The sequence below is a fragment of the Manis javanica genome, chromosome 7 (genome assembly GCF_040802235.1).
Source record: "Manis javanica isolate MJ-LG chromosome 7, MJ_LKY, whole genome shotgun sequence".
NCBI lineage: Eukaryota > Metazoa > Chordata > Mammalia > Pholidota > Manidae > Manis > Manis javanica.
The window spans coordinates 18724690-18751206 of record NC_133162.1 but is presented as its reverse complement, the minus strand read 5'-3'; the positions used below and the strand labels follow the sequence as shown (position 1 = coordinate 18751206).

The 26517-nt window shown below is 47.5% G+C and overlaps 1 protein-coding gene across 1 annotated transcript; it reads left to right on the top strand.

Moving 5' to 3' along the window:
* The first annotated feature begins 7307 nt into the window (after positions 1-7307).
* Positions 7308-19642, top strand: DUSP5 (dual specificity phosphatase 5). The gene is made up of 4 exons (XM_037001355.2): positions 7308-7886; positions 12148-12296; positions 15198-15417; positions 18161-19642. Exons 1-4 carry the CDS (start codon positions 7508-7510, stop codon positions 18565-18567), a joined length of 1155 nt encoding a protein of 384 aa, XP_036857250.1. The 5' UTR covers positions 7308-7507; the 3' UTR covers positions 18568-19642.
* The last annotated feature ends 6875 nt before the right edge of the window (positions 19643-26517 follow it).

Genomic DNA, 26517 nt, shown 5'->3' with positions numbered 1-26517 from the left:
TGCACTGCACCAGGCTAAATGTTTAGGATGTACTGTCTAATTAAAGGCTTTCAACACCTCTAGGAGTTAACTACTGTAACTACTTACATTTCCCTGGCTCCTGTGATTCTGGGCACAATCAAGTTTGAGAAAGTGCTGCCCTAACTAATCCCACTTTGGAGATAGGAAGCTGATAAACAGAGCTGGGAAATGACTCCCACAGTGTCCCACAGCAGGTCAGGTGGCAGAGCCCTGGTGGAACCTTGGACAAAGCCCTTGTTCTGAACACTTGAGATTTAGGAATATTTTCCTCTAGTTCTAGGCCAGGGGAGATAGGGTTCTGGACCCCACCTCTCCCAGGAGCAAGGAAGAAAAGGAATACTCCTAGCACTTTGCAAGGCATTTTCATGTCTATTATTTTATTTCTACTTTACAACTTATTAATTTCCCACTTTACTCAAGAAGAAACTGTAGCTCAGAAATGTTTAGGCCATTTGTCCAAGGCTACACCCTGGCCATTTCCAGAACCTGGGCCCAGTGCTGGTCTCCTTTACTCCAGGACCTGATTACTATTTCCCCAAGTACTGATGGCATCCTGGTGGCTAAAGAAGCAACTGTAGGCAGCACACAGATGAAAGTCTCCCACTTGAATTGTCATGTATTTTAATTTCTACTACAAAGAAAATAATTATCAAACCCCAGATATTATTGTTTAAAACATAAACAATAGGATTTTTTTTTTTAATGGGTTCCTGAAGGAATTCAGATGGTACTCAGATACTACAAAATCCATGAAGGTGGTAAATGACTGGAATCTGGGAAACATCTCCAGACAGCCCACTACAGAGAGAGACAGAGACAGGACAGAAACCAGCAGCCTGGAGAGATCCATCCAGAGGCTGTGGACATTTCAGGTATAATCGGTTTTCTTCCCATGGCCCACCCATCCTCCTTGCCCCCAGTGTCTTAGTATGGAGCAAATATAATGTTCACGCAAGGGCGCACACTCCCCATTAAAAAAAAAAAAAAAGACCACGTTGCAACAGCCATTTATCTTTCTGGCCAGAATCTCTAAGGTAAAGCTGGAGAAACCACAAACTCATTCCTCTTAACCCCTTCCCACCCCCAGGCCACTTCCTGTCGCTTTCAAGGATGCCTCCACACCACCCAGACCAGATTTGAATGGCTGAATAGGAAGTGCTGAATGGGGGAGGCTGGAACTGGGGGATAAAATCCTCCTCCCACCCTTCCAGGATAGTCCACGACCCCTCAGTGGATAGGGGGGCTACATCTCTTTGTTTTCAAATGTTTGTTCTCTTGCTTCTCTTCCTTTCTCTAACCATGTCCAGGGCCCTTAGAAGCCAACAATTTTTTGAAGGACCCTTGAACTTTGAGTAAATGGGCATTCTCTGCTGCGCCCATTTCATTTCTGAGTACAGCATTGCGAGTAAAGAGTTCTGGCAAATAAGCAAAAAGTCTTTTTTAGGAGTCTGGAAAACAGATACGGTAAGGAATGAGGACTGTTATCTTAGAAAAGAGAAAGTAGGAAAGGAAGGAATGACCATCTTCAAATATTTCAAAGATCATCTAGACTTATACTGTATTTCTCCAGGCCTGGAACCAAAGGGTGGAAGACACAGGGAAGTCAGTTTGAGCTACGCGACCTTGGTTTACTGTAGAATGGGGGCAATAGTACTTACATCATGGTTGTGAGAACTAAGTGACGTGCTCAACACATACCTGGCATCTGATAAAATCCCAGGTTATGCCTGTTTCCTTCTTTGGCCTCATTCAGAAATCTCATGAGGCAGTAAGCGCCCTCTCTGGAAAATTTCAGAGTAAAATTATGATTCCTCACTGGCAAGATTCTGTGCTTCAGTGCTTCCAGTGACGTTTCATAAAGAAAAATAATGGCTCACACAGAGCTCTCACCATGTTCCAGGCACACAGAAAAGGGCGTTTTGTGGGCACTTTATTTAGTCTTCCATGAGTTACGTACTATTATTATTCCCCCCAAATTCTGTTTTTTTTTTTCCAGATGAGAGAATTGTGGCTTAGAGGGGTGAAGTAACTTGCCAAAGGTCACACAAGAGTAAGTGGCAGACCAGGGACTTGAATCCTGGGGTGTCACCCTCCAAAGTCCCTGGTCTGAGAATTGGAGGGCTTATTTATCAAATCTAAATTCCCCTCCCAGGCTTGCCTGCTGTAATACTCTAGCCTTCATTAATTTCTCTTACGTAAAATTTCTTTAGCTTTCAATATTAAAATCACCCAATTTAGCAATTACTACTGTGTGAAAGGCTTCTTGTCTTTCCTACTTTACTATACGTGTGTCTGGGGATTTTTACTCTTTAAATATCACCCTGTACTCAGACTTTTGGAAGAACAATTCATAGGCTTCAATTATTCTTCCTTTGACTGCTAGCTGGATTAGACAGCAAGTAGCTCCTTCTTCCCTGCCATGCCTGACCCATCTTTCTTTCCTGTGCCATTAGAAAAGCCTTGGCTGGAACAAATACTACAGTCTGTTCAACTAACATTTACTGAGTTCTTAAAATGCACCAGACACTGTTCTAAGTATTTCACATGTATTAACTCACTGAATCTTTAAAGTAGCCTATGAGTCAAATCCTATTTTCACTCCAATTTTACAGAAGAGGAAATTGAATATAGCATCAGGATCTGACCAAGTAAATGAGTAACTGCTTTGATGATAGATAATATCATTAGCAATAATGACCATTCAAATACCTTATGCTTGCATCATGCAATACAGCTTTATGAACGTTATGTCATTGTCACTCACCATTAGCAGATAGGTACTAATATCCCTGTTTTACAGAAGAGGAAACCATGGCTCTTAGGGGGTGAGTGACTGTCACTGGTCACACAGCAAGTAATGTCTGTACCCCTGAGTGTACATTGTATGTACTCCATTCTAAAATCCTAGGGATAAGGGAGCTGGGAGGGCCAAAGGGAGAAAAACACCTAAATACACAAAAGCACTTTATAAATATTAAATAAACTGGATGGGAATCCAGATCCTTGACTCCTAGTCCAGTGCTCTTTCCTTTATCCAAGATGGTGGGAAGCAAATCTTGGATCCAGACCAGGCAGGAGCCTTGATTTGGGATCTTAAGCCAGAGAAAGCAGTGCTCTTAAAAATATAATAATTTTCACTTATCTGCATTTTCCATGTTTTCAACACTGAGCATGCACTACTTTCATAATCAGAAAAGTAAATAAAGACAGGGGCCAAAATGCAACCTTCAGAGAGGGCTGGGGCTCGGAGGGGACCCTTGGGTTGCCCTTGGGATTGTTCTGGGCCCCTGCCCTGGCATTTTGGGCACTCTCTGATCCATCCCTGTGGGCCACCTGGCCCCACCCTTTGGGCAGGTGGGGGGAAGCAGGGTTGGGGAGGAATCCCAAAAGCTCCTACTGAGGCTGAGATGAATAGGGACAGACACAGGCGCCCCCAAATCTGTGAAATGCCTTGACATCGGAAGCTGAGTGTTGTGTGTTCAGTTTTCCAAGGAGCAGACCCACAACTTTTTAAAAAGAGGCACCTGTGACCCTCCAGAGGGTAAGCACCGTAGATCATAATGATGAACCAGGGCCTGGGGGTTAGGAAGACTGGTCAAATGAGGGTCAAGAAATGTAAAACTCTTCCTGAGCAGCTCTGAGTATAACTGGCTGGGGTGTGGATGGGTGTGAGGGCAAGGATGATGAATAGAACAAGGTCCTGCTTCATGGACTCAAATTGTTCATTTAAATTCTGCTTTTTCCCCAGAAACCACCCTCACCCCCATTCCAAAGCTGCAGGGGGTAGAGGATGAGTATTTATACAATTCCAGCCTCCACTTCCTCGTAGGCCTATAGTCGATGAACGCTAGTTCCTGTCCCTAGGGACTCCGTCCACAGCTTTTTATCTTGCCTCCTTATCCAGGGTCCAGTGCCTTGATTTATGCTGGGACCAACTTTCCTCCCAGGTGCCTCCAAAAAGCCAGCTGTTCTCAAGCCCCAGCAAGCAGTGAATTCCACTCCACCAACACTGACTGAGCTCTTACCATGTGCTAGGTGTTATGACAGTCACAGATGGTGGGATAAGTCCTGAGTGTGGCCTGGATGCCTGCAGGCTAATGGCAGGGCAGATAACACTCACATATCAAGTTGCTGGAGAGGGAAACTGTATAAGTGTGAGAACCCCAGGAGGTGACAGTTTAAGAGGCTGGGAATTAAGGGGTGGCTTCTTGGAGATTCAACAGTAGCTCTGGAGCTGGTGTGTGAAGGTGAAGAAGGTTTCCTATATAAAGGAATGGGAGAGGCACTCAAGTCCCATAGAAAGGGTGGAGGCAGCCCAAAATGCTGGGCAAGTTTAGGAAACAGGGCAGTAACTGGAGCCTGGAACTTGGGGTAGTTGTGGGGAGGAAGGAGAGAAACAAGGTTAGTGGTGGGTTATGGCCAGTTGGTCAGAATGAGGATCATGGTGTTCCGCTAAGGAATCTGGATTTTATCAGGCAGTATGTAGGTCACTGAGGGTTTTGAGCAGAGCAGGTAGGTCAGAATCTTACTTTAAAAGATCACATTGTAGAGGACAAGAGAGCAAGAAGAGGGCTTGGAGACTGGGAAACAGGATGCTATAGCCAGTGGGGGCTATAATGGGGCCCTTTGACTATGGCCTCGGCAGGACTGATTACATAATTTGTGGGGCCCAGTACAAAAGGAAAATGCAGGGTCCCTTGTCCAAAAATTATTAATGATTTCGTGAGAGTGATAGCAGAGCATTAAACCAATCATGGGGCTCTTCTAAGTACAGGTCCTGCACAGTTGCTTGGATCACACACCCTCAGAGCCAGCTGGCAATGGGACTAGAAAGAGCAGGGCAGAAGAGAGATCTGGGAGGCAGAGGCCTGGGACTTTGTGATGAATCTGGAAAGTAAGGAAACAATCCTGCCGATAGATGACCTTCGTGTGCTGGTTGCCAGGCCACCCCACTGCTTAGCAGGCACCCCTTTGGGTGGCCCATGATCAACTCTATTAATTATGTCTAAACTTCACCACCCTCCTCCTGCTATCCACCAGATCTGTTCCTATAGGGTCCCTATCTAAGGGTGTCACCATTCACCCCAGTCACCCGTTAAAAACCCTGGCATCTCTACTCCTCTCTCCCCAACCCATCCCTTCTGGCAATTTACTTCCTAAAGGTTTTTCTCATCTATGTGGCCTCTTCAACTTCTGCTATCACTACCAAGTTCCGGCAGGCAGGCCTTTTATCAGCTCAGGCCTGGATTACCCACAAAAGCCTCCTATCTGCCTCCCTGACTCAGGCTAGACCCCACCTCCCACTCCTAAATAAATCACCCATCCTCCACAGTACTGCTCAGTGAGGTACCCCATGATGACCAGTGACCAGGTCACTGAGTAAGACTCCTCAGTGGGGGCTACTCCAGCCAAAGGCTAAGATCCAAATGCCTTAAATGGCACACAAGGCCCTCCAAGCACCTGACCCAGCTTAATTTTCTAATACCATAAGTGCCTTATCTCCCATACTCATCCAGCACAAACCATGCTGGATTGTTTATTTGTTTGTTTTTCCTTCACCTCAAACAGTTTGCTTGGAATGCCCTCCACGCTCCCCTCCATAGCCTGGGTAACCTCAGCTCATTCTTCGAAGTTTGCCTCAGCTCTCCTCTGGCCTGGGAGGCCTTCTCCATGTCCCTACCTCACGCAACCTGGATGTTTTTCTATACTGACTGCAGGGCCTTACAGAGGCCTGTAGCTGGACCAAGCCTCCTTCCTGGGTTGCAGGGGGCAGCTGGTGCAGAGAGGCTTATCACTTTGGTGTCCAGCACCCAATTGAGAGCCTGGCCTTGTGGGTGCTCCATATGTGTGTGATTCTAGGTTGAAATGTCAGGTAGCGGATGACGCTGGTGACACTGGAAGAGAAGCAGGTGGCAGGGAAGGCTGGCATGGATAACCCCAAAGAAAACAAAAACCCCACATCACATCTTCATTAACACTCCGCTAGCAGGGTAGAGATAGTGCCTCAATCAGACCCAGGGGCAGTGCTAACTGTCTGGTCCCGTCTGATTGTATCTGATGTCAGAATTTGATTTCTGCTTCCTTTTGAAAGCCTTGTTCCCCTATGTCAGTAGTTTAACAAGTCCCTCTCTAGCGGAGGCAGGCTGTTTTCCATCAAGCAGCACCCTCCCCACTCAGGTTAACAAATGGTTAGTTGTAAGGTTGGGGACAGACATGTTTCCCTCACACATGTCCCTGCGGCTAGCAGAGTTCTGGCACAAAGCTGACCCTCAATAAATACTTGCTGAATGGTGAATCAGGTCCAATTCCCCACGGTGGGGATGGGAAGCCTGAAGCTGCTGGGGACTGGTGGCGACAGACAGCCTGAGATTATACTTGATCCACAGATAATCCCCAAAATCCAGAAGCCACCTGGACAGTTGGCGGCACTGAGCTCCATCGACCGATGTATGTTGATGCTGCAATTATTTTACGACAGATTTTCCAGGGGCCAGAAAAGGTTCTTAAAAAAAACAATTATTCTGATTATCATTGGAGTGTGACAGAGAAAAGGACTATCAGTCCTTTAAGGGCAGAGTCCATTTGGGGAGATTAATTGCTGGCTCTTTTCCCCGAAGGGGCGGGGAAATACCCATATTCCATTTTTATTTTAGGTACTTTTATTATGGAAAATTCCCAATATACAGAAACGCGAAGAAAACAGTACAATGAACCCCAGTTACCCAACACCAAGCTTCAGCAACCACCAACACAAACCCAAATTCGTGTCATATAACCCATCCCTTGAAGCAAATGCCAGCTATCAATGTATTTCACGTGTAAGTCTTCGGAATGGATCAGAAACGACTTCTGATTCATCTGGGGGCAGTGGCCAAGGGCTCCCTTTGCCCTGCCTAGCGCGGTGCCTGGCTCGGCCCCCGGCAGGTGCTGAACCTACGTCTGTGAAACGCAAGACTGTGCGGCGGCAGCCCTGCCTCCTCTGCTTCCTCCTCTTCCCGCACAGCGTGGGTCACCTCGCTCTCGTGGCGTTGCTGACACCCCCACCAGCAGTCCGCGGTGATGCGCGCGTGAGTGTCTCCGAGCACTGCCAGAGAGAGCGCGGAGAGGCGCCTTGCACTTCCTCTTTCTCTGGCTGACTAACGCTCGGCGCCCGCCCCGCGCGTCCGCTCCCCGGGGGCGTGGCCACAGCCCGAAGGGGCGGGGAAATACCCATATTCGGCCTTATATGGGCAGTCACGTCACAGGCCGCACACTCATTCACATAAAACGCTGCGCCGCCGGCGGAATCCCTGGCTTCAGCCGCGGCGAGTGGCCAGGCTGGGTGCTGAGCTAGTGGGGCGGGAAAGAAGAGTTGGGCGGCCGCTCCGGCGCCGGGCTCGGTCGGCGGGCCCCGTGGGTTGCCCTCCCGTGCCTAGCAGCGGGCACCCTGGCCGTGGGCACCTGCGAGTCGCGCGGGGCGGGGCCGCTGGGCCGCGGCGGCGGCGGTATGAAGGTCACATCGCTCGACGGACGCCAGCTGCGCAAGATGCTCCGCAAGGAGGCGGCGGCGCGCTGCGTCGTGCTCGACTGCCGGCCCTACCTGTCCTTCGCCGCCTCCAGCGTGCGCGGCTCGCTGAACGTCAACCTCAATTCGGTGGTGCTGCGGCGGGCCCGCGGTGGCGCGGTGTCGGCGCGCTACGTGCTGCCCGACGAGGCGGCGCGCGCGCGGCTGCTGCAGGAGGGCGGCGGCGGCGTGGCGGCCGTGGTCGTGCTGGACCAGGGCAGCCGCCACTGGCAGAAGCTGCGCGAGGAGAGCGTCGCGCGCGTGGTACTCACCTCCCTGCTCGCCTGCCTGCCCGCCGGCCCGCGGGTCTACTTCCTCAAAGGTGAGCGCGTTGCGGCCCCGGGCTGTGGGGTCCCTTCCTGCCCCCGGAGCCTTCCTCCACCCCGGAGCTCAGGAGGTCTCCACTTGCCGGGGTCTGCACTCTGGTCTTGACATGCGCTCGGGAGGACACCGCCAGTGTCTGTGCTTAGAGCTTCCCGCTCCCCACCCGCGTTCCTCGAAAGCGCCCGACAGCCTGTCCGCCTGGGGTGGGTGGGGTTGGTCACCCAGCTGGGGGCGCTGCCTCTTAGTTCTGGGGCCATCATCGGCTCATGCTAGGCGAGGGCCCCGTTTTCTAGAGGGGGCTGAGCCGTTCTTGCTGAGAGGCCTGAGTTCTGAGTCTTCCGGATAGATCTAACGGGATCAGCAGGTCCCGCCCCCCTCCGCCCCCCGTGGAGCGTGGCGCCCTGGTGTCGCCTTTTCCCCCGCCTGGACAATTAACCTGTATTGGTCTGTGTCTTCTCCGACCCCTCTTGTCTTTTTGACCCTGGCGAGGTCCTCCCCTTCCTTTCCTTTTCGTTTTATTGCTTTTTATTGTTTTCGTCCGGCCTCCTGTTCTCCGCTCCCAGGCCGTTCTTTAGCTCAGTTTGGAGCTGATAGCCTTCCCACCGTTTTGCCTTCCCCCTCCTCCGTCCCGTGATCATCCCAGGGAGGGGTCCAGAGCCCAGCCGTCAGGCCTCCCCTGTCTGCCAGCCAGCGGGGACAGAGGAGTGGTGCCGTGCCGCAGGACTGTGGTGGAGGGGGTTCCGGCTCCTTAAGGGGAGGCTCCCAGAAGCTGCACCACAAGTCTGCCCTTTACAACTGCTGGAGAGATGACTTGGACTTCCTCTGGTGGGTGGGTGACTCTCAAACTCCAGAGCATTGATTTCTGGGTCATTTCCTATGACTTCTGCCTTGTATTTGAGCTTCCTTTGTAACCTCAAACGTTTGGAAGACCAATCCTGCAGTGCAGAGATGGGGTCTTAGTCCAGGCTGCACCACAAGGCCCTGCCAACCCTAGGGAGGACATACTGAGATGTAACAGAGATGCAGCTCAGAACTCTGGGCAGCGAACTGGGGGAGAGTGGGGGGCAGGGTTCTGTCTTAAACCATGCAACTTGGAGAATTTCACACACTCTAGGCCAGGAGATTCCAGAGGCAGTTGGGCAGCTCCCACCTCTATTAGCACCTCTTGCAGACCATTCCCTGTTGATTCCTGTTGGGAAGATGACAGAGGCAGAAGATGTATAATTTCCTTCTCCACCTAGCCTCGGTCCCCAGGGTATGGGGGGATGCCCTCCAAGCTCTGCAGACGTTTCACTCTTGGCTCCTGATTTTCTCTCTCTTCCTGGTGTGGCTTTTTTCTCCATCTTAGCAGTGAAGTACAGGAAAAGCATCCACCTCCCCAGTAGCATGCTCCGCACCCCTCTCCACGGAGGCATACTGACAGTTTAGAAGTTATTGCCACAGGGATATAGGCAGCTGTATAGACTCAGTATCTCAGAAAAGCTAATGTTCAGAATGTTTTCTTAAATGAAAGTAACATATGCAGGTAAAAATTTGAACAATACAAAACCTGTACAATGAAAAATGGTCTTCTGAGCACCCCAGAACCCAGTTCCATTCTCTAGAGACAACTGCCAACTATTTCCCACTCAGTTTTAGGTAAGTTAATTCTCCTTTCAAAAATAGAATGATTTCATATATTTCTAATTGCTCCCTCTCACCCCACTAAATGTTAGGAGCTTTGTCCCTGTCAGAGCAAGTATGTCCCTTTCACTTTGTAAACCAGTTCTCTGGTGGCAGCCATTAGGTTGCCTCTAGCCTCACTATTTGAAGCAGTGTGGTAGAATGTATCTTTATTCAAGTGCTTTTGCGTGTGCCCTATTTCAGCAAAATTAAGAGAATTGTCAGGTTGAAAGTTATGAGCATTTTAAATTTCAGTAGAAATTGCCTGATATATTTTCCTTATAACACTACTAAATTTTAAGTTGTTGTCAAAGAAAATGTTGATTTTCTTTCCTAATTCATGTCCAGGTATGAGTTCAGGTTTTAATCGCGTGGCATCTCAGTTCTTGGGGGCAATGCCTTTTACATGTCCCTTAGTCCCCCTCACCCACCCCACCCCCAAATGAGGTGACTGAACCGTGTTGTCAGTGCATATTTATATGTAGTGTCCTTGCACTTTCTCTGCTCTGCAGTCCTGGTAACTCAGTGGTGATCAAAAGCAGAATTACTCTGAAGAGGGCTGAAGCAGTGAAAAGAATTGCCATGGCTCTTACAACTCAAGTGAGGCACCAGAGAGGAATGTTCTCTGTCTCTCCACCCCTCTGGTGGGAGTGGGTGAGAGACAAAGACCATCTAATCTGGAGGGCTCCTCCTGACCCCAGCTTGAAGAGGCAGGGCCCTGTTTATCTGTCCCTCAGCTACACTGAGACTTTTTCTGTCTGTCTTGTTTTGTCAACAGGCAGGCAGGACCCAGCTCACACCCACCCCTCCTGCTTGTCCTGGCAGCCAACTCTTTAGTGCTCTATTTAAAGCCAAGAGATGGGGTGACCAAGGCTTCTTCCCAAGCCTCATTCTGAATTCTGGGAGGTCGGCCACTCTTTCTCCAGGTTCCCAATCCCATATAACTCAGTTTGACTCCTGAAACCCAAAATGTTGAGGCACAGGTACAGGAAGTGATTTACTAACTAGGGACACCCTCTGAGGACCTGGGGGTCAATGTGAGGGAAGGAGGCCAGGGCTGTAGTTGGGGGGAGGAGGAAACCAAGCCACAGACACCCCCACACCTTCTCATCCTATGCTCTCTGGCTTGGTCTCCTGGCATGACTGGGAATGTGGTGGCTGTGGAACTAAGAGGCCCAAGGCTATTCGTTGAAGTGACCACAGGGGAGATTTGGGTATACTAGGTGGGGGCAGGGCAGTTCCAGCAACCTGAGGGGAAGCAGTAATACAAGATGACTCATTCGAGGAATTGGCTGCAACTTCTGGAAGGGAGCTGGAGACTCCCTTGTAATCCATTAACCATTTGTTTACTGCAGGGTCTTAAAAGAGCCGCCATGTGCTCTACTGTGGGGCTTTCAGAACATCAAAACATGGAAGAAAAAAAAGGGGGTGGTTTGGAAAATGCGTGGTGTCATAGCGCCTATGTAAATGATGATTTGACCCCAAATGAATTTTCTTGGGCCAGTAAAAGACAGAAACACATTTCCTGGAGGCTCTACAGCGTGCCTTAGCCCATTTTGGATTGGAAGCAGGGTTTCCCCAAGCAAGGCGCCTAGCCTGTTCACCCAGCAACGCTTGACGTGAGGAGGCTACGAAGCCTGGTTCTTTATTTTCATTTTTCATTTGGTTCTTCCCCCAGTGAGTATTGTGGTGGGCGGGAGAAGGCTTGTTTATATACTCAAATTTCTGCGACTTGGCCAGAGAATAGTTTTTACCTTAAGTGATCCATTTGGAGAAGTTTAATAAGGATTTTTATAGACTCACACAAGCCAGTAGTTGTCATGGGTTTTGAGGGGGTGGGGGTGGGGGAGAAAAGCTCAGGAGGGGAGGATAATGAGTAGATAAAAAGGGAGGGTGTAGGTAGGTAGTCACTAGGGGAGAGAGATGGTTTTTACTTAGGGGCTGAGAATTAAATTCAGAAGATGTCATTTCTCCAGTTTGCTTTGGAAGGGAATTAGCTAGATTGATTACCCTAAATTGGCCCTATAGAGGGGATGGTCATCAGCGTTTTTAGTACCCTGGGAGTGAGAAAAAGGGCAGGGCTGTTTTATTGCCCTGAGTTTAAACCTCACATTAGCTGCTATTCCTTTATGAATAGAGGGGTTGCTGTCTGAGGTCCATTTTAGAGCTAGTGGGTTAGGGATGAAACAGACCGGTTTAGGAGTCTCTTCTCGAAAATTGATGAAATTTTGCGTCATCATGTCTGCATTTTAGATAAAAAGAGAAAATAGCTTTTGTTTTCTCCAAGGATTTGGTTAATATTTGCCAGATGTCAGATTATTTCCTTTCTCACTTTTAGCTGCTTCTGATAGACATGAAAAGTTAATCATTGCCTCTCCGAACTACAGCTTTTTAGAAGAGTGTGTGGTTGTGTAGGTATAGAGCCCATTTCTATTCTAAAACTTTGTTGGTTTGGTTCAGTTTTTTTCTATGACCAGATCTGTATTAACTTAATATTTTTGAGTATTCCATACTCAAGTTATTGATTAATTCTGGACATTTTCTGACAGCCTGAGAAACCAATGATAACATCTATCTTTTTTTTTTTTTTCTCATAGGGGGTTATGAGACTTTCTACTCTGAATATCCCGAGTGTTGTGTGGACATGAAACCCATTTCTCAAGAGAAGATTGAAACTGAGAGAGCCGTCATCAGCCAGTGTGGAAAATCAGTGCTCAACATCAGCTACAGGCCAGCTTATGACCAGGTACATGGTGTGAAGTGGTATCCTGGCCCCAGAGAATGTTCCTTCCTCAGCACTCTCACTCTTCCTCTCCCCACTCAGCAGTGCTGGTTGGCTCTTTTCTGGATCAGGGTGTTGGCAGAGCCCTCTAGCTTTAGAGAGCCCCTCCTGCTTGCCAACTTGAGTTTTCATCCAAGAGTAAATGGGCTTCCTTCCAGCAAACAAGCTGAGGAGAGCAGAGGAGCCACAGACAGGATGCTTGACAGCTTCTGGGGAAAAGGGGAAGTGAAAGATACATTATTAGCTGGCCTGGGAGGTGCAGAGCAGCTTCAAAATACAGTTTAGGTTTCCCTGAAGATGTTTCAGGGCTGATTTTCAGCTTCCTGTGTTGATCCTTGTAATTATTCATGCTCTGCAGTTTCTACAAACCAACCCAGCATGTCCTGTTGGTATTTTTAACTGAAATGGGGTGGGGGAGGTTGGGGGAGGGCTGTAGAGAATAGCTAGTTTGGATGGCTAAGTGAGCTCCTCTTAAGGATTTTGGTCCGATGCTTACAATTCCATAAATTATAAATTATATGGAAACTAGAGATGAAGAGATAATAGAGGATTTCATGTTTCTGTAATCATGTGGGTTTTTTCCTTTAAAGAATTGTTCTTTCTGATAAGTCATTAAGGAGGAAGCAGAAGGCTCATTTAGGGGGTTACTTATATTACAAGATGATGAGGAAAAAGGCAAGCAATGACCCAAACTGGCAGCAGCCAGAAATCAAAACCTGCCTTCCCATTTTACAAAAGGAAAAAACTATCTCACAGCTGTTGAGATGATTGATTTGCACGAACTCCTGCAGCTGGTTTCATGGCCCCACTCAGCCCAGAACCCCCCTTCTCTTCACTTCTTGTTCTGGGTCTTTTCAGGACTACGTTCCATTTGCTTACATACCTTCTTTCAGAAAAGGGCCATTCTAGGCACCTGACTTGGTGGGATGAGCTTCTCAAGTTTTTCTCACAAAATAAGAATGTATCCAGATTGCAAGAAGGCAGGCTTCTAAATGCTGCCGAAAGTACCAGCAGCCTGCCCTAAGCAGAGCTCTGCCCCAAAGGATAAACTAAACTTCTAGTGAAGCCAGGTGACCTTTCCTTGAATGGGATCCTTGGTCAGGAAGCTTCTTTGCTTGTCAAGGTGCCAGGATTATTTTGTTTTCCTCAATTAAAAATACAATATGTAATGAGCCCTCAGCTTTCAAGCCAATGGGCATCCAGCCTAGCTTGCTTTCTATTTTTGTTTGTTTGTTTGGGTGGTATTTTCCTCCTAGTTTCTCAGAAAGTGAAAGAGAAATAAGAATTGGCAGGATGTTGAGAAACACAGCAGATCTTTGGCCAAGGCAGGACTGGGGAGGCCCTGATGTGTGTCCGGGGTTCATCTGGGGAACCCCCTAGGGCTACTTCTTAGAAACGCTTCTGCAGTGAAGGAAGCCAGGAGAGGTCATGTTAACCTTTGGGGTTTCTGAAAGCATTTGGTTTCTTCCTCTTGCGTCTAAACAGAAAATTCAGAAAAGGCAAGAAACATGGTTTCAGGGTATGTTGGGCTAAGCCCATTCTTCTAAGTATGTTAGAAGGGCCTGGTGTGTCAGTGTTTTCCAGGCACTAAAGAGAAGGAGAGATCTGTGAATATACATATGAAGTGTTGATTAAGCCCAGGGGCCAGCCATAGTAGCTGCTAATAAAAGTACTGGTTGTTACTATTATTACCTTTTGTGAAATCCTCTGTAACTTTTTTCCAAGTGGCCAAACTAGCCTCTGCCTAAACACTTGATTTCCCAGGAAAGAAAAAGCAAACACCACTTGTGGGATAATTTGAGAATTGCCTGCTGTTGGCCCTTGTCCTATGTCCCTTTCGCTATTACGGGTCTGGCAGAGAGTTTCCATTCCACTCTTATTCCAGGACAGGAAATGGAAACAAAGGAAGCGGATGGATGATATGGAAAAGGCTCCCAAAGACACAGCCACTGTCCCCCTAGCCCAGTGTTTCCGTCTGAATCTCCAGGGGCTCCTATTGTTCCAACCACCACTGGCTCTTCTTGCCACCCGGACTTGCGAGAGTCTGACTAGCTAGCAGTTCTTTTTGCTTTGCCTTGGAGTAGATTGGTCTCTGGTGCTAATGGGGATCCTTTTTAACCAGAAACGTGATGTGTGGGTGGCCTCCCAAAAGGGTGAGGATGTACGCATTTCTCACCAAAACCCCTCAGCCCCACATGAAGAAGATCGGGGGTGGGGAAAGCCCCTCTACTCATGGACATAACAGCTTTTCTTTATCTGAGGATTCTGGGTAGATAGTAATTATTTTCACTTCTAAAAAGCATACTTTTGTTGGGGAAGGAGGAACATTTTACCATCTCTGAAATCTGGATGTACCTTAAGATCGACAGTGTCCTAGATTTGATGAAATATACTATATAAAATGTTAAGGACTGTCCAAGAGGGGAGCTCACCTTGTTTTGAATCCTTCTCCATTTTATCTAGAAAGAAACTAAGGCTGCCCGCAACATAAAGGGCCTTGCCCTGGGGCTCTCAGGGCAGCTGGAACTTCAGCACGGTCCTCTTGAGTTCTCACCACCCTGCTCCTCACCTTTGTCAGCACAGGAAGGCTGTGGCATTTCCTCCCTCCCTAGTGTGTGTGAGGGGGACTCTGCTGTGGGGCTTTGCTGCCACCAAGTCACGGCAGCAATGTTGGTGGGACAGTTTGCCGGGGTGGAGGCCCCACCCACAGTCTTGGTTGAACTACCCTGGCTCTGAACTCTCTCTACCTGGAAACCAGAAAGGGAACCTCCCACCTTAACACAAATAGGTCAGGGTTGTTTGTTTTTTTCTCCCAAATGAGCAAGCTAATCCAGTATGTCCTGGTTGTCTTCTGCCCCGGTCCAGGGTGGCCCAGTTGAAATCCTTCCATTCCTCTACCTTGGAAGTGCCTACCATGCATCCAAGTGCGAGTTCCTCGCCAACCTGCACATCACAGCCCTGCTGAACGTCTCACGGCGGACCTCTGAGGCCTGCATGACCCACCTACACTACAAATGGATTCCTGTGGAAGATAGCCACACAGCTGACATTAGCTCCCACTTTCAAGAAGCAATAGACTTCATTGGTAGGTTCAGTCGCTCCACCTCAGTTATTTTGGGAAGCCTCAGAGGGGCACTTGGTTTTGGATTTTTGGGGCTATCTTCACGGAGCAGGGAAGTATCTTGTGTATTCAGCCACCAAGAGTTGGAGCTAGGAAGGGATGCAGCCACCAAAAAGGCAGAGGGGAGGTTTTGAGTTGCTATTAATAGGGGTTTTCATTTGTAAGATAAATGAATTAATAGAATTTTATGGCAACACTCGCTGCTCCTGTTGTTATTGTTAGCTAGGCGGGAAGCAGAGTGTGTCCATGCGTAATGCTCCAAGGAGGCAGGGGAGGGAAAGAACCACCCTAACTGCTTCTACGTAGGTTGGGATATTTTTAAAAGCAAACAGAAGGACTGAGAGAACACTGCCTATGCACTGAGCCCCAAGGGCCCCAGCAGCTTTCCACAGTTTTTGGCAGACTGCTTTGGGGGCAATTTGTTTTGCATGTTCAGTTAATTTTGGATTAAAGATGACACTTGACTCAAGCTCCATATGTTGTGCACAGTAAAGTTGGCATTGTTTTCATCCCTTGTACATGCCGTGTGGCAGTTACAGTTACCATTTACTCCATGGTATAGGCCTTGAAACCCCCAGCTGCTCTGCCTGGAAAGGGCTTTGAGCCTTGGTTTCCAGCCCCTCAGTGTGGCAAGGATTATTCTCCCATTGAACATCTTCTCTTCACCCCTTTCTGCTCTCCCTCCAGGGCTGGGCTGACTTTTTCTGTCTCAAATTTGCAAGTACAGCTCCCCAATTTGTGGTCTGGCCTCCTTTTCCGGAGTTGTCCTTTTCCTGTAACATGCATGGTTATTGAAGATGAGACAAGATTTTCCTGTATCTTGTTCTGAGGGATGTTGGAGGGGAAAGGCAAGTGTTAGGCAAAGCAGTAATTCCTGAGTGCAGGTAACACTGAAAGGGTCCCTCTTAAGTCTCACGGTGGCCCTGTCTGCTCCACAGGAAACCTTTCAAGAAACAACCAAAGGCAAAGGCCAAGTCTATTTCCTTTGTGCCCGAACTTCTGCGCTGACGTGATTCCTTTGGAGTCCCTTAGAGGCAGCCAAAATGATGGGTTCAAAACAGGAAACCCTTGACTTGTCTCCCTGTCCCTGGGAATGCCTTGCCCTTATTTAATTACCTAGATAGCTACTCAGTGAAGTCATGAAACCTGCCCTCATCCATTTCTCAGAAGCTTCCCTCTCTCATCCTGTGTGTTTAGTGTGTCTGTGTACACAACTGCACAAACCCACAGCGTTTGAAAGCATGGGATGCTTTTCTCCAGACTCCTTGCTCTGCTGATGGAAGGCGGGACCGAGGCCAAACCTTGCATTCAGCCCTTCCAAAGGGCAAGGCCATGGGAGGGCCATGTGGAAGGCAAGCTCTGAGGAGCAGGGTGGGATCCAGAGGCAACAGACTCCAGGCCCTTTGCCTTCCTGGATTGGCCCTAGGCCGATCTAAAAGCTAGACTGCAAGGAAGCCATCTGAGGAGCAAAGGAAAATCAGTCATGACCTGTGATCCTAGGACCTTGGAGTCAAGTCCCCTTTGAACGAATTTATAAGGACTTTTTTTTCCTTTTGAGTCAGAGACTAAACTGGGGGGACACCTCTAATGAGCCACACTAAGGTGTCCTTTGGGATTTTTGTTCTAGTGGGGTGGCTCCAGGGTTCCTCCCTGACTCCTCAGATCCTTTAGATCTTGCAGATTCATTTGTAAACTTCTTGAACTTGAGAAGGGAGGTGGGTATGGGGACTGACTTTTTATTTGCCCTTCAAAATCTTAAGTGTTTTTGCATGCTGTGGCCTTACATAGTGCCAGGCACATCTAACTTCCTGTGATGTAATTGTTTCTTCATAAGCAAGAGAGCATTTTTTGTGTGGTTTTTATTTGTGTATACATGTTTGACCTTTTAACCCTTCCCATTTTTAAAAGTTGTAGCTCTTTGTGGGGAGGAGTAGAGCTGAAAAGTAGGGCACTCCCCCACCCCCTTGTCAGATTGAGCTAAAGAATGCTAACTGATGGCCGGGAGCTTTATACCAGTGGCTCCCATTGTTGCACAAGGTGGAGTTTGCGAAAGCCGTTTATATCCTGTCCTCCGTCTGGTAAGCATCACTTAGTCAGGGCTATAATTAGTGGCTGTGCACTGTTTATTGTATGTTTAGCAGTGGGAACCCTGGGAGCTAAGCCAAGCATCCCGCCCTGGTACAGCCAGAGAGGGTATATGCAGGGAGGCCTGAAGGCCTCTACGAGAATGAGGGGATAGGTCATCACCATTAGACCCTGAGAAGCAGGAATTGCTTCTCTAAGTTGGTCTTTGACTCTGGACCCTCTCAGAAAAACGTGCATACCCAATAAAAATGTGCATACAGTTTCAGTTTTCCAATGCCCTCCTGCAACCCATCCAGGGACCCAGGCGAAGATGGCATTTCCAGGAAGGGATTGCTTCAGGTCAAGCACCTGCAGTGACAGATTCTGTGTGGGTACCCTGGAGAGCTGAGAAGCAGCCGTAGGTGTTAGCAAGGTCCTACATGGGAAAAGACATTGGTGGGACCCCTAAGCTGTAGCCTCGCCAATGGAGACTAACAATGGGCAGAAGGCTGACGTCGGACTATAGCTGTTGAGCAGGTGGGACGCTGTGATAACTAGATCACTGTCATGTCTAATGCCCGTGTTTAGGCTTTGCCTTGGATACCAGTTCAAACTCATTCCCACTGTCTTTTCTTCCTTTCAGACTGTGTCAGGGAAAAGGGAGGCAAGGTCCTGGTCCACTGTGAGGCGGGGATCTCGCGGTCGCCCACCATCTGCATGGCTTACCTCATGAAGACCAAGCAGCTTGGCCTGAAGGATGCCTTTGATTACATCAAGCAGAGGAGGAGTGTGGTCTCGCCCAACTTTGGCTTCATGGGCCAGCTCCTGCAGTTTGAATCTGAGACCTTGCCTTCTACACCCACTGCCCAGGCTCCCTCCTGCCAAGGGGAGGCAGCCAGCTCTTCATTCCCAGCCCATTTGCAGACACTGAGCCCGGACATGCAGGGTTCCTACTGCACATTCCCTACCTTGGTGCTGACGTCAGTGCCCACCCACTCGACAGTCTCCGAGCTCAGCAGGAGCCCCCTGACCACAGCCACATCCTGCTGAAACTGGGGAGGGGAACCAGCCCAACCCCAAGAACAACTGTGATTTCAGTTTTTAAACTCGTGGACATTTCATACCTGTGCAATACTGAAGACCACACTCTGTCCTACTGCCCCAGTGGGATAGTAAGTGGCCAGCAGCCTTGCAGACAAACTTCATACTGACCTCGGGGATAGGTTCTCGGGACTGAAGGAAGGCCAAGCCATTCTGGAAGCACTGCGTGTGCTACTATCCTTCCAGACCCCCTGCCCTCAGGACTGCCCAGTCCTCGCACCCCAAAGTTCGCCTTTTCATTTCAAGTGTAAGGCAATAAATACCTGCTGCAAAGTGGGAAAAGGCAGTCGCTAAACCAGGAGAAAAGGCCGCTATGAAGCCAATTGGTTTTGAAGGAAGCACAATTTCCACCTGACTCTTTTTACCTTGGCAGCCTCAATCTCTCTTGCTTCAGGCCATAAGCTGATTGCCATCTGGTCAGGAAAGTAACCCTACAGGGATGGCAGGGACACCATATATATACTGATTTGAATGCCCCTGTATTTCTGAGACTCCGTCCAGGATACAATGGACACAGCTGGTTGAAGGAGTTAAGATGTCGACACCGCTGGGTTTCCCTGGGCTCTTCACTGACTGTGGACTTTGGCACAAGTCTTACTCATACTTGAACCTTTCTCATTGCATCTCTCCTCAAAGCCACTCATGTGTCATTTGAAAAGAGTTCTTCAGACCATAGATCAAAAATCACCCCTTTGAGGTGGTAGCAGTGGGCGCCAGGAGAAAGAGGGTGTCTGCTGTTTGGGTTGGTGGCATTGAAACAGCCGTGTCGCCAGCTTACTGTCCCTGTGTGTGTGCTCGTCTTGTTTTTGTGAGTTGTTTTCCCCCCTGCCCCTGGGGGTTGTCTTTGACTTGCTGGGATTTACAGATTTTGCTATGTGGTACTACTACTTTTTTGTCTATAGGTTCTCTCTCTGGGGGAAAAGGCAATAATTTCCTAAAATCCATACAAATGTGAAGAGAAGCAGTATGTTACTAGTTGTTATTTTGTTGTTTTTTATAGTGCAAAATAAAAACAGTAAGCAAACTTTTGGTGTTGGTGAGTTGGGATACAGGTGGGGACCCAATCTGCTTCTCTAGGTTTCATTTCCAAATGAACCCTGAAGTGATAGTGGTGGGTATGCAGCTGTAGGCGTGAGGCTGTGCTTTCCCTGAGGAGCTAGTGGTCTTAATAACGGAAGGTAACATTGCTTTCCAGTTGAGAGGCTTTCCTAACTAAGCTCACATGCAAGAGAAGCCCTTAGGTACAGGCCACAGGGGTAGGTGCTCAGAGCATCTTTCCACTCTGGGCTCTTCACTGCTATGTGCCCAGGTGGAGTTTGACTTGAACCCTAGATTCTGCGTCTGAAATGAGTGAACTGAGCTAGATGATCCTCAAAGTCCCTTAAAAGTTCAAGGCCCTTGATTCCAGCAAATCCTAAGGGCCAGCTTGAGGTAGGTCTCCTCCCCCCAGCTCCTGGCACATGGCAGACACTCAAAGAAGGCTGGGAAAATGGCCAAGAGGTGAAGCGAACAGGTGAACTTTCTCCCTGAGTCCCTTCCCCCTCTTCCTACCCTTGGAACCAGTTGGTCCAGACAATTCCCTCTGGAGTTCCTGGATAAATCTTCATGAGGGGGTCTGAAGAAATCCAAGACCGAATGGACTTGGCTTTGAGTGATTTTCCTCTGTTGGTGGGAGAAGGAAGGGCCAGTATTGACTCCCCCACAGCTGGCCAAGCCTCCGCTCCAGCCTAACTTTGGGGGCCTGTTTCCTAATCAGAACTGGGAACTGGCTGGGACTTCGGCACTCCAGTCAGCTGGTGGCTGATGAGGATTCCAACTACCCCTCAATTCTGAAGGGCCCAGAGAGGGTTCCCATCCTCCACCCAGCAAATAGCAAGGCAGCAGCTGAGCCCAGGGAGCCTGGCTCTTCCTAAACATCTCACCTCCAAGGCTTTGCTTGGGGCCCTGCTGTCCACTCACTTTACCTTTCCCCAGCTCCCCCTCCACAGGGTCCTTGGCCAAGTCCTCAGTCAAGAAAGCCACCCAGACTGGGTTGGGGTAGCTTTTCCTTCAGCCCATGTCCCTCATCTGCATAATCCAAGCAGGGCTACCATGAGAAGAGAATGGAGCAATGAATGGTGGGCAGGGAGGTGGATGTCCAGTGCTTTGGAGTGAATCTCTAACCTCCCTGGACCAAACTCCAGGACTTAGTCTAGCTGATGCCCAAGGTCCCTCCCGGGTTTCACGTCTCCAAGCCTCTGCTCAGCCTTGGAACGTGTCCTGAAACCTGCCTGTGTGGGGCCCTCTCTGGGCGCTGGGTGGCCAGAAGGGCCTCAAGCAGGGACAGCCAGGGAGTGGGGAGCTGGGTACAGCCTGGGGTGATGTGCTAAGCTGCGTCCCACTTGCTGACATTTGCTTTATTGCATTAAAGTCTCTGAAGGGTGAGTAAGTTCTCCAAATCAGGCATACAAGGATTGCTCATAAACCAGTGAGTCACTGGAGGGTAAGCCAAATGAAGCCCCACAGCTGGGGATGGCTCTGTAACTCTCTCCCAAGTCTTCTCAGTAATTACACCTCGATTTGGGCCAAGACCAACTTTACACCAGCATCCAGTGACGGAATTAAAGCTGGTGTTGTCCAGTTTCTTCATCCTCTGTTGGTCGCCAGCAGCATTTCAGACAGAGATGTGTCTGGGAGAACCGAGGTGTTAGTCCTCTCCTGTGCCCCAGCCAGGTCTGTGGGTGAGCCTGCTCAGGTCCACCCGAGCTCCTGAGCTGGGCCTGATGGGGGCAGGATAAAGATGGGCAGCCTCACATCCATGTGCTAGCAGGAGCCCTCTGTACCCATGGGTCTCCTTTGTGTGAGGACCCAGGGAAAATGCCCCTCGGATGTCAATATCCTGAAAGTCTTTCTCTGAGTTGTTGGTTTATCTTCTGAACACCATAGAAGTCACAACTGCCTCTCTCCCTCCTCGCTCAGGCCTCCTGGCAGCTCAGCACCAATTTTTTAGCCTACCTTTGGCAATTTTATAGGACCTTACGGCATGTAGTTTGGGTATTGACTGCACCCTGTTTCATTAAAATTTCCCAACTTCATTTTTCTTCTAGTCCATTTCCACAGTGACTTAAAAAATAACAACCCTTGGGTAGTGAAGATTAAATGTACCACCATGCATTTATGGAATGAGGTGTTGTATACATAGAGAAGCCTGGGCATCCTCAGTCTTGCCACTCTCCATCTCGCCTGGAGGATTCCTTCACCTTTTTGTGGGACTGGATTTCTTTGCCTCTTCAGTAACTGACATTCGTATGCTTTCCAAAATAAATCCTGTTGAGAACCCAAGCTCCATGGCTGGTGCCCTGGCTCCCTGCCTCAGAATGTCTGGCAGTGCCCTCCACTTTCAACCCTGTATTCTGCTGCTGGTAACCCTGTATTCTTGCCCTGGCTCAGAAGGACAGATTGTGCTCAAAGTCACAATGCAGACCCTCCCAACCCCACATGCTGGATGTGATGGATGGGACTCCATGCCTAGAATACCTTCATCCATTTAACACTGAACACCTGCTAGAACCTGGGATTCAACAGAAATGAGAGCTGAATAGCCCTACCCTTATGGAGTTCCTAAGTAGTGATGACTTTCACTGGACTTTCTGTCCCAGACCGGAGCTGGCCTCTGAAGTTGGACTGGTGTCCCCAGCCCCACACAATCCCCAGCTGGACCCCTTTCCCCAGCTCCCCTCTCCTCCTAGGCTGCAGGCCCATCTTCTCTCCTCTGGTACTCGCAGCTTTATGCCACACTCCCCAGATACCAGCCTGTCCACATGACTGGTCATCTGTGCTAAGGCAGCCCTGCTTTGGCTCACCTCGTACGTTCTTTTGCATTGTTCATCAATTTGCTTTGAACACAGTGTTGCTCTTGGCCTCACCTCTACCCTCACTGCAGTGCAAGAAAGAAGTGAGTTCTTGCTGAGCCTAGTCCTTTCTCAGGCAGATAACAAAGTGTGTATTAGGCACCTACTGTGTGCCAAAACCAAGCTAGGCACACATATGGGTCTCTTCTCATTTAATCCTTACCACAGCTCTGTACAAATGTTTTTTATTATCTCCATTTCCTGATGTACAAACTGAGTAACTTGCCCAAAGTCACATAGCTAGTAAATGGTAGAGCAAGGATGAAGCTGTTTCATTGATCTTGTACCCCTCTAAGCACCTGCGGCGTACCGTAGGTGCTTTTGTTCACTGGACTTCAGTTTGCAAGGAAGGGTCTCCTCGGTTCCCACTAAGGAAAAGAGTATGGGTAGCTGCAAGTAGCATTTCATGCCCAGATACACTTCACTCCAGTCACCCTGACTTTCAGACAGTCCCTAAACATGACATCTTCTCTCCTGCCTCAGGACCTTTGCACATGCTGGTCCCTCTGTCTGTGATACATTTCTCCCCTGAATTCACCTTTCAACTAAATAACTCCTGCTGGTCCTTCACATCTCAGCTCAAACCTTCATCTCTCCAGGGAAGCCCTGTCAGACTCTCAGTCTAGGTCAGATGTCCCTGATTCATGGCTTGTATAGCACTTTACCTATACCGTTTCTTCATATTTCACCAAAGTTTAAAAATTATCCATTTATCTGTGTATTAATGTCTGTCTTCCCCAAACTAGAAACAACAGGAGAGCAGAGATTACATTTCATTTCAAGAGGGACCCAGCACAGGGCCTGAATACAGTCAGTGTTCAGTAAGTATTGGTTAAGGGAAGGAGTGAACGAACAACAAATGGAATGAAAAACTGTCAGAACCAGAAGCTGCTTCCTCCATCTCTTTCAAAGCCTGTTCCATTCTTTGCATATGAGTACCTTTATTTGGTGCCACTTGTCCATCTCTCCCCAATCCTAGAGGAAACAAGTTTCCTAGATCAAACTGCTGTTGCCCAACTGGTCAGAGTTCATGTCAGCACATCACCTCACTGGTCACTGGTCAGCCTATGCGTGGGCTGCCCTTGAGTCAGATGTCCATCCCAGAACCAATCAGTTTTCTCTGAGTCCAAAGATCTGCCCAGTTCAGACTCCTTGAGCCAGGACTGTGGATAAGGTAATTTCAGCTAGCAGGAGGGATCCTGCGACTCACTTAACTAATCTGCCATGTAAGGTACTCAGTGAAAGCCAGCAGATTGAGTGAGTGTTCAGTAAGAAGATCCAGGAGACTACCATGCAGCCTGGTAGAATTTATTTAGAGAAGCAGGTCAGTTCCCTTCCCACTCACACACCCATCCACATTCTCTTATAATGTTTACAGAAATCAAGAAACCACTAGACCCTTGAAGCATCTGTACAGCTTTTCATTCTGGGCTTCTCCAGCAGTCAGGAGAAAATAAACCTCTCAGATAGTGAAGCCTCAACTATATTTCTATGGTAGGAGGAGAACAAAAAATTATTTTCAGCCTTTGAGGAAAAAAGTAGTAGGCTTAAAATTAGAAAGCACAGATATCAGACCCTCTGGAAACCTATCTGCTTAGCATCTTCAAAAATATCTATTAAAAAGCACTTACTATGGGCAGACTGTCTGCTGGGTGTTTTGTCATATATTCCCTCATGTAAGATCCACAGAAACCCTGCAGGATGGAGATTGTTAGACTGTTTACAGGTGAGAAAACTGAGAGGTTACATAACCAACCCAAGGTCACACAGCTAGAGCCTGTGACTGTCAAAGCCAGGATACCTAACTTGCACTGGAACCCCAAGGCCATACTCTTTCCCCCGTACTACACTATTTCCCAGAACAGGAAATTCAAAAGTGTCTCAGTTGTGTGTTTCCATATCTACATCCCTAAAAGTGGGTATGAACTCTATTGGTTCTTTGAGTGGGTTTCAAGTCATCTCACCGTAAGAGTTCATTAACTTGGCAAAGCCTTCTCTTCCATCATTACTGAGTCTAGATTTGAGAGCTGAATTTCAAATGGGATGTAGACAAGCTGGTGTATTTACAGATAATGGGAAATGAAGGGATTGAAGGCTATGTTATATGAACAAGGGTTGGGAAGGGTAGTGATGTTTGGCCCAGAGCTAATGAATTGTTTAACTGAAGTTGTACAGAGTAGGGCCTAGGAACTCAGGGGCTGGAGTTTCCTAAATCTGAGTTTGAACTCTGACTCTGCCTCTTCCAGCTATGTGGACATGAGCAAATTACTTCATCTCTCTAAGCCTCAAAGTTCTTATCCATCAAAGGCGTATACTAACTGAATTTACCTTGTGGGTACAATTTTGAAAAGTAAATGTGATAAGGAGTAATTGCCTAGTATGAATTCAAAGACATACTAAGTCCTTAATGAATAGTGGCCATGATTATTAATTACAATAATTGCAGCCCTGAACTAGCCACTGTTGTGAAGGTTAGGCAAGCAGAAGTAGGATTTCTACTGGGAAGGCTGCTTTTTAGAGGATTCCAGACTCAGGGCCTTTGCACACATCCCTCCCTCTGCCCCATCTCTTCCCTTCCTCCCCTGTTCATTTACTGACCTCCTTAGTACCTCATGATTTCACTTCCTCAGGGAAACCTCAGATTTCAGGATCCCATGTTAAATGTTCTCCTGGTGCCTATTCCTTCCTTTCAGGGAACTATCACAATGGGAATTAAATAATAATGCTCATAATTTTTAAGTCAGCTTTATTGAGATGTACATTACAAAGTATGAAATACACCCATTTTAATTTTGTAGTTAAATGAGTTTTGACAAATGTATATATACAGTCATGTAACACCATCACCACCAAGAGACAGACATTTTACTCACACCCAAAATTCTCCTGTTCACCTCTGTATTCACTCCTCCTTCCCCACCCAAGCCTCTGGCAATCACGGATCTGTTTTCCTTCATTAAAATTGTGACTTTTCTATCATTTCATATAAATGGGATCATACAGTATGTAGGTTTTTTAATCTGGATTATGTCACTCAGCATAATGCATTTGAAGTTCATCTATGTTGTCATGAGTACTAGTAAGTAATATTGCTGTAATAGTATTGCATGGTATAGATATGCCACCATTTGTTTATCAGTTTGCTCACTGATGAACATTTGGGTTGTTTCCAGCTTTTGGCTATTATGGATAAAACTGCCAGGACATTTGTGGACATATTTCTAGTGATATGGTAAGGATATATCTAATTTTATAAGAAACTGCCAAACTATTTCGCAAAGTGGTTAAACCATTTTGTATTCCCATCATTAGTAAATGAGAGTTCCAGTTGCTCCATATTCTAACCTATTCTTGGTATTGTTAGTTATTTTGAATTTAGCCATTCTAGTAGTGTGTAGTGATAACTCATTGTACTTTTAAGTTTGCATTCCTGTAATTACTAATGATGTTGGGAATCATTTTATGTGCTTTTTGACTATACATACAGCTTTTTTGATAAAAGTGTTGAAATTTTTCTATAAATATGCTGCCTATTTTGTTACTGAGATTTAAAAGTTATTTATGTATTCCATTTGGCTATATGCCTATCCTCACAGCAATACCACACTATCTTGATTACTATAGCTTTGCGGTAAATTTTAAAATAGGGAAGTGTGAGTCCTTCAACTCTTTATTCTTTTTTTTCAAGATTGTTTTGACTATTCTGGGCCCCTTGAATTTTCGTGTGAATTTTAGTATCAGCTTGTCAATTTCTGCCAAGAAATTGGCAGAATTAAAGTTGGCACTTTAATAGGCCTTGTGTTGAATCTGTATATCAATTTGGGGAGTAGTGTCATCTTAACAATGTTAAGTTTTTTGATTAATGAACATGGGAGTCTTTCAATTTATTTAAGCCTTCTTTATTTCAATAGTGTTTTGTAGTTTTCAGTGTACAAGTCTTGCACTTCTATTGTTAAATGTTAATGTATTCATAAGTATTTTTTTTAATGCCATTGTAAATTGAATTGTT

What these genes read in the sequence shown, in the direction of transcription:
- DUSP5 (XM_037001355.2), top strand. Translation starts at nt 7,508, where the DNA reads ATGAAGGTCACATCGCTCGACGGACGCCAGCTGCGCAAGATGCTCCGC. An exon ending in ACAGGCCAGCTTATGACCAG is followed by an intron (nt 12,297 to 15,197) that starts GTACATGGTGTG and finishes GCCCCGGTCCAG; the next exon opens with GGTGGCCCAGTTGAAATCCT. An exon ending in AGAAGCAATAGACTTCATTG is followed by an intron (nt 15,418 to 18,160) that starts GTAGGTTCAGTC and finishes TCTTCCTTTCAG; the next exon opens with ACTGTGTCAGGGAAAAGGGA.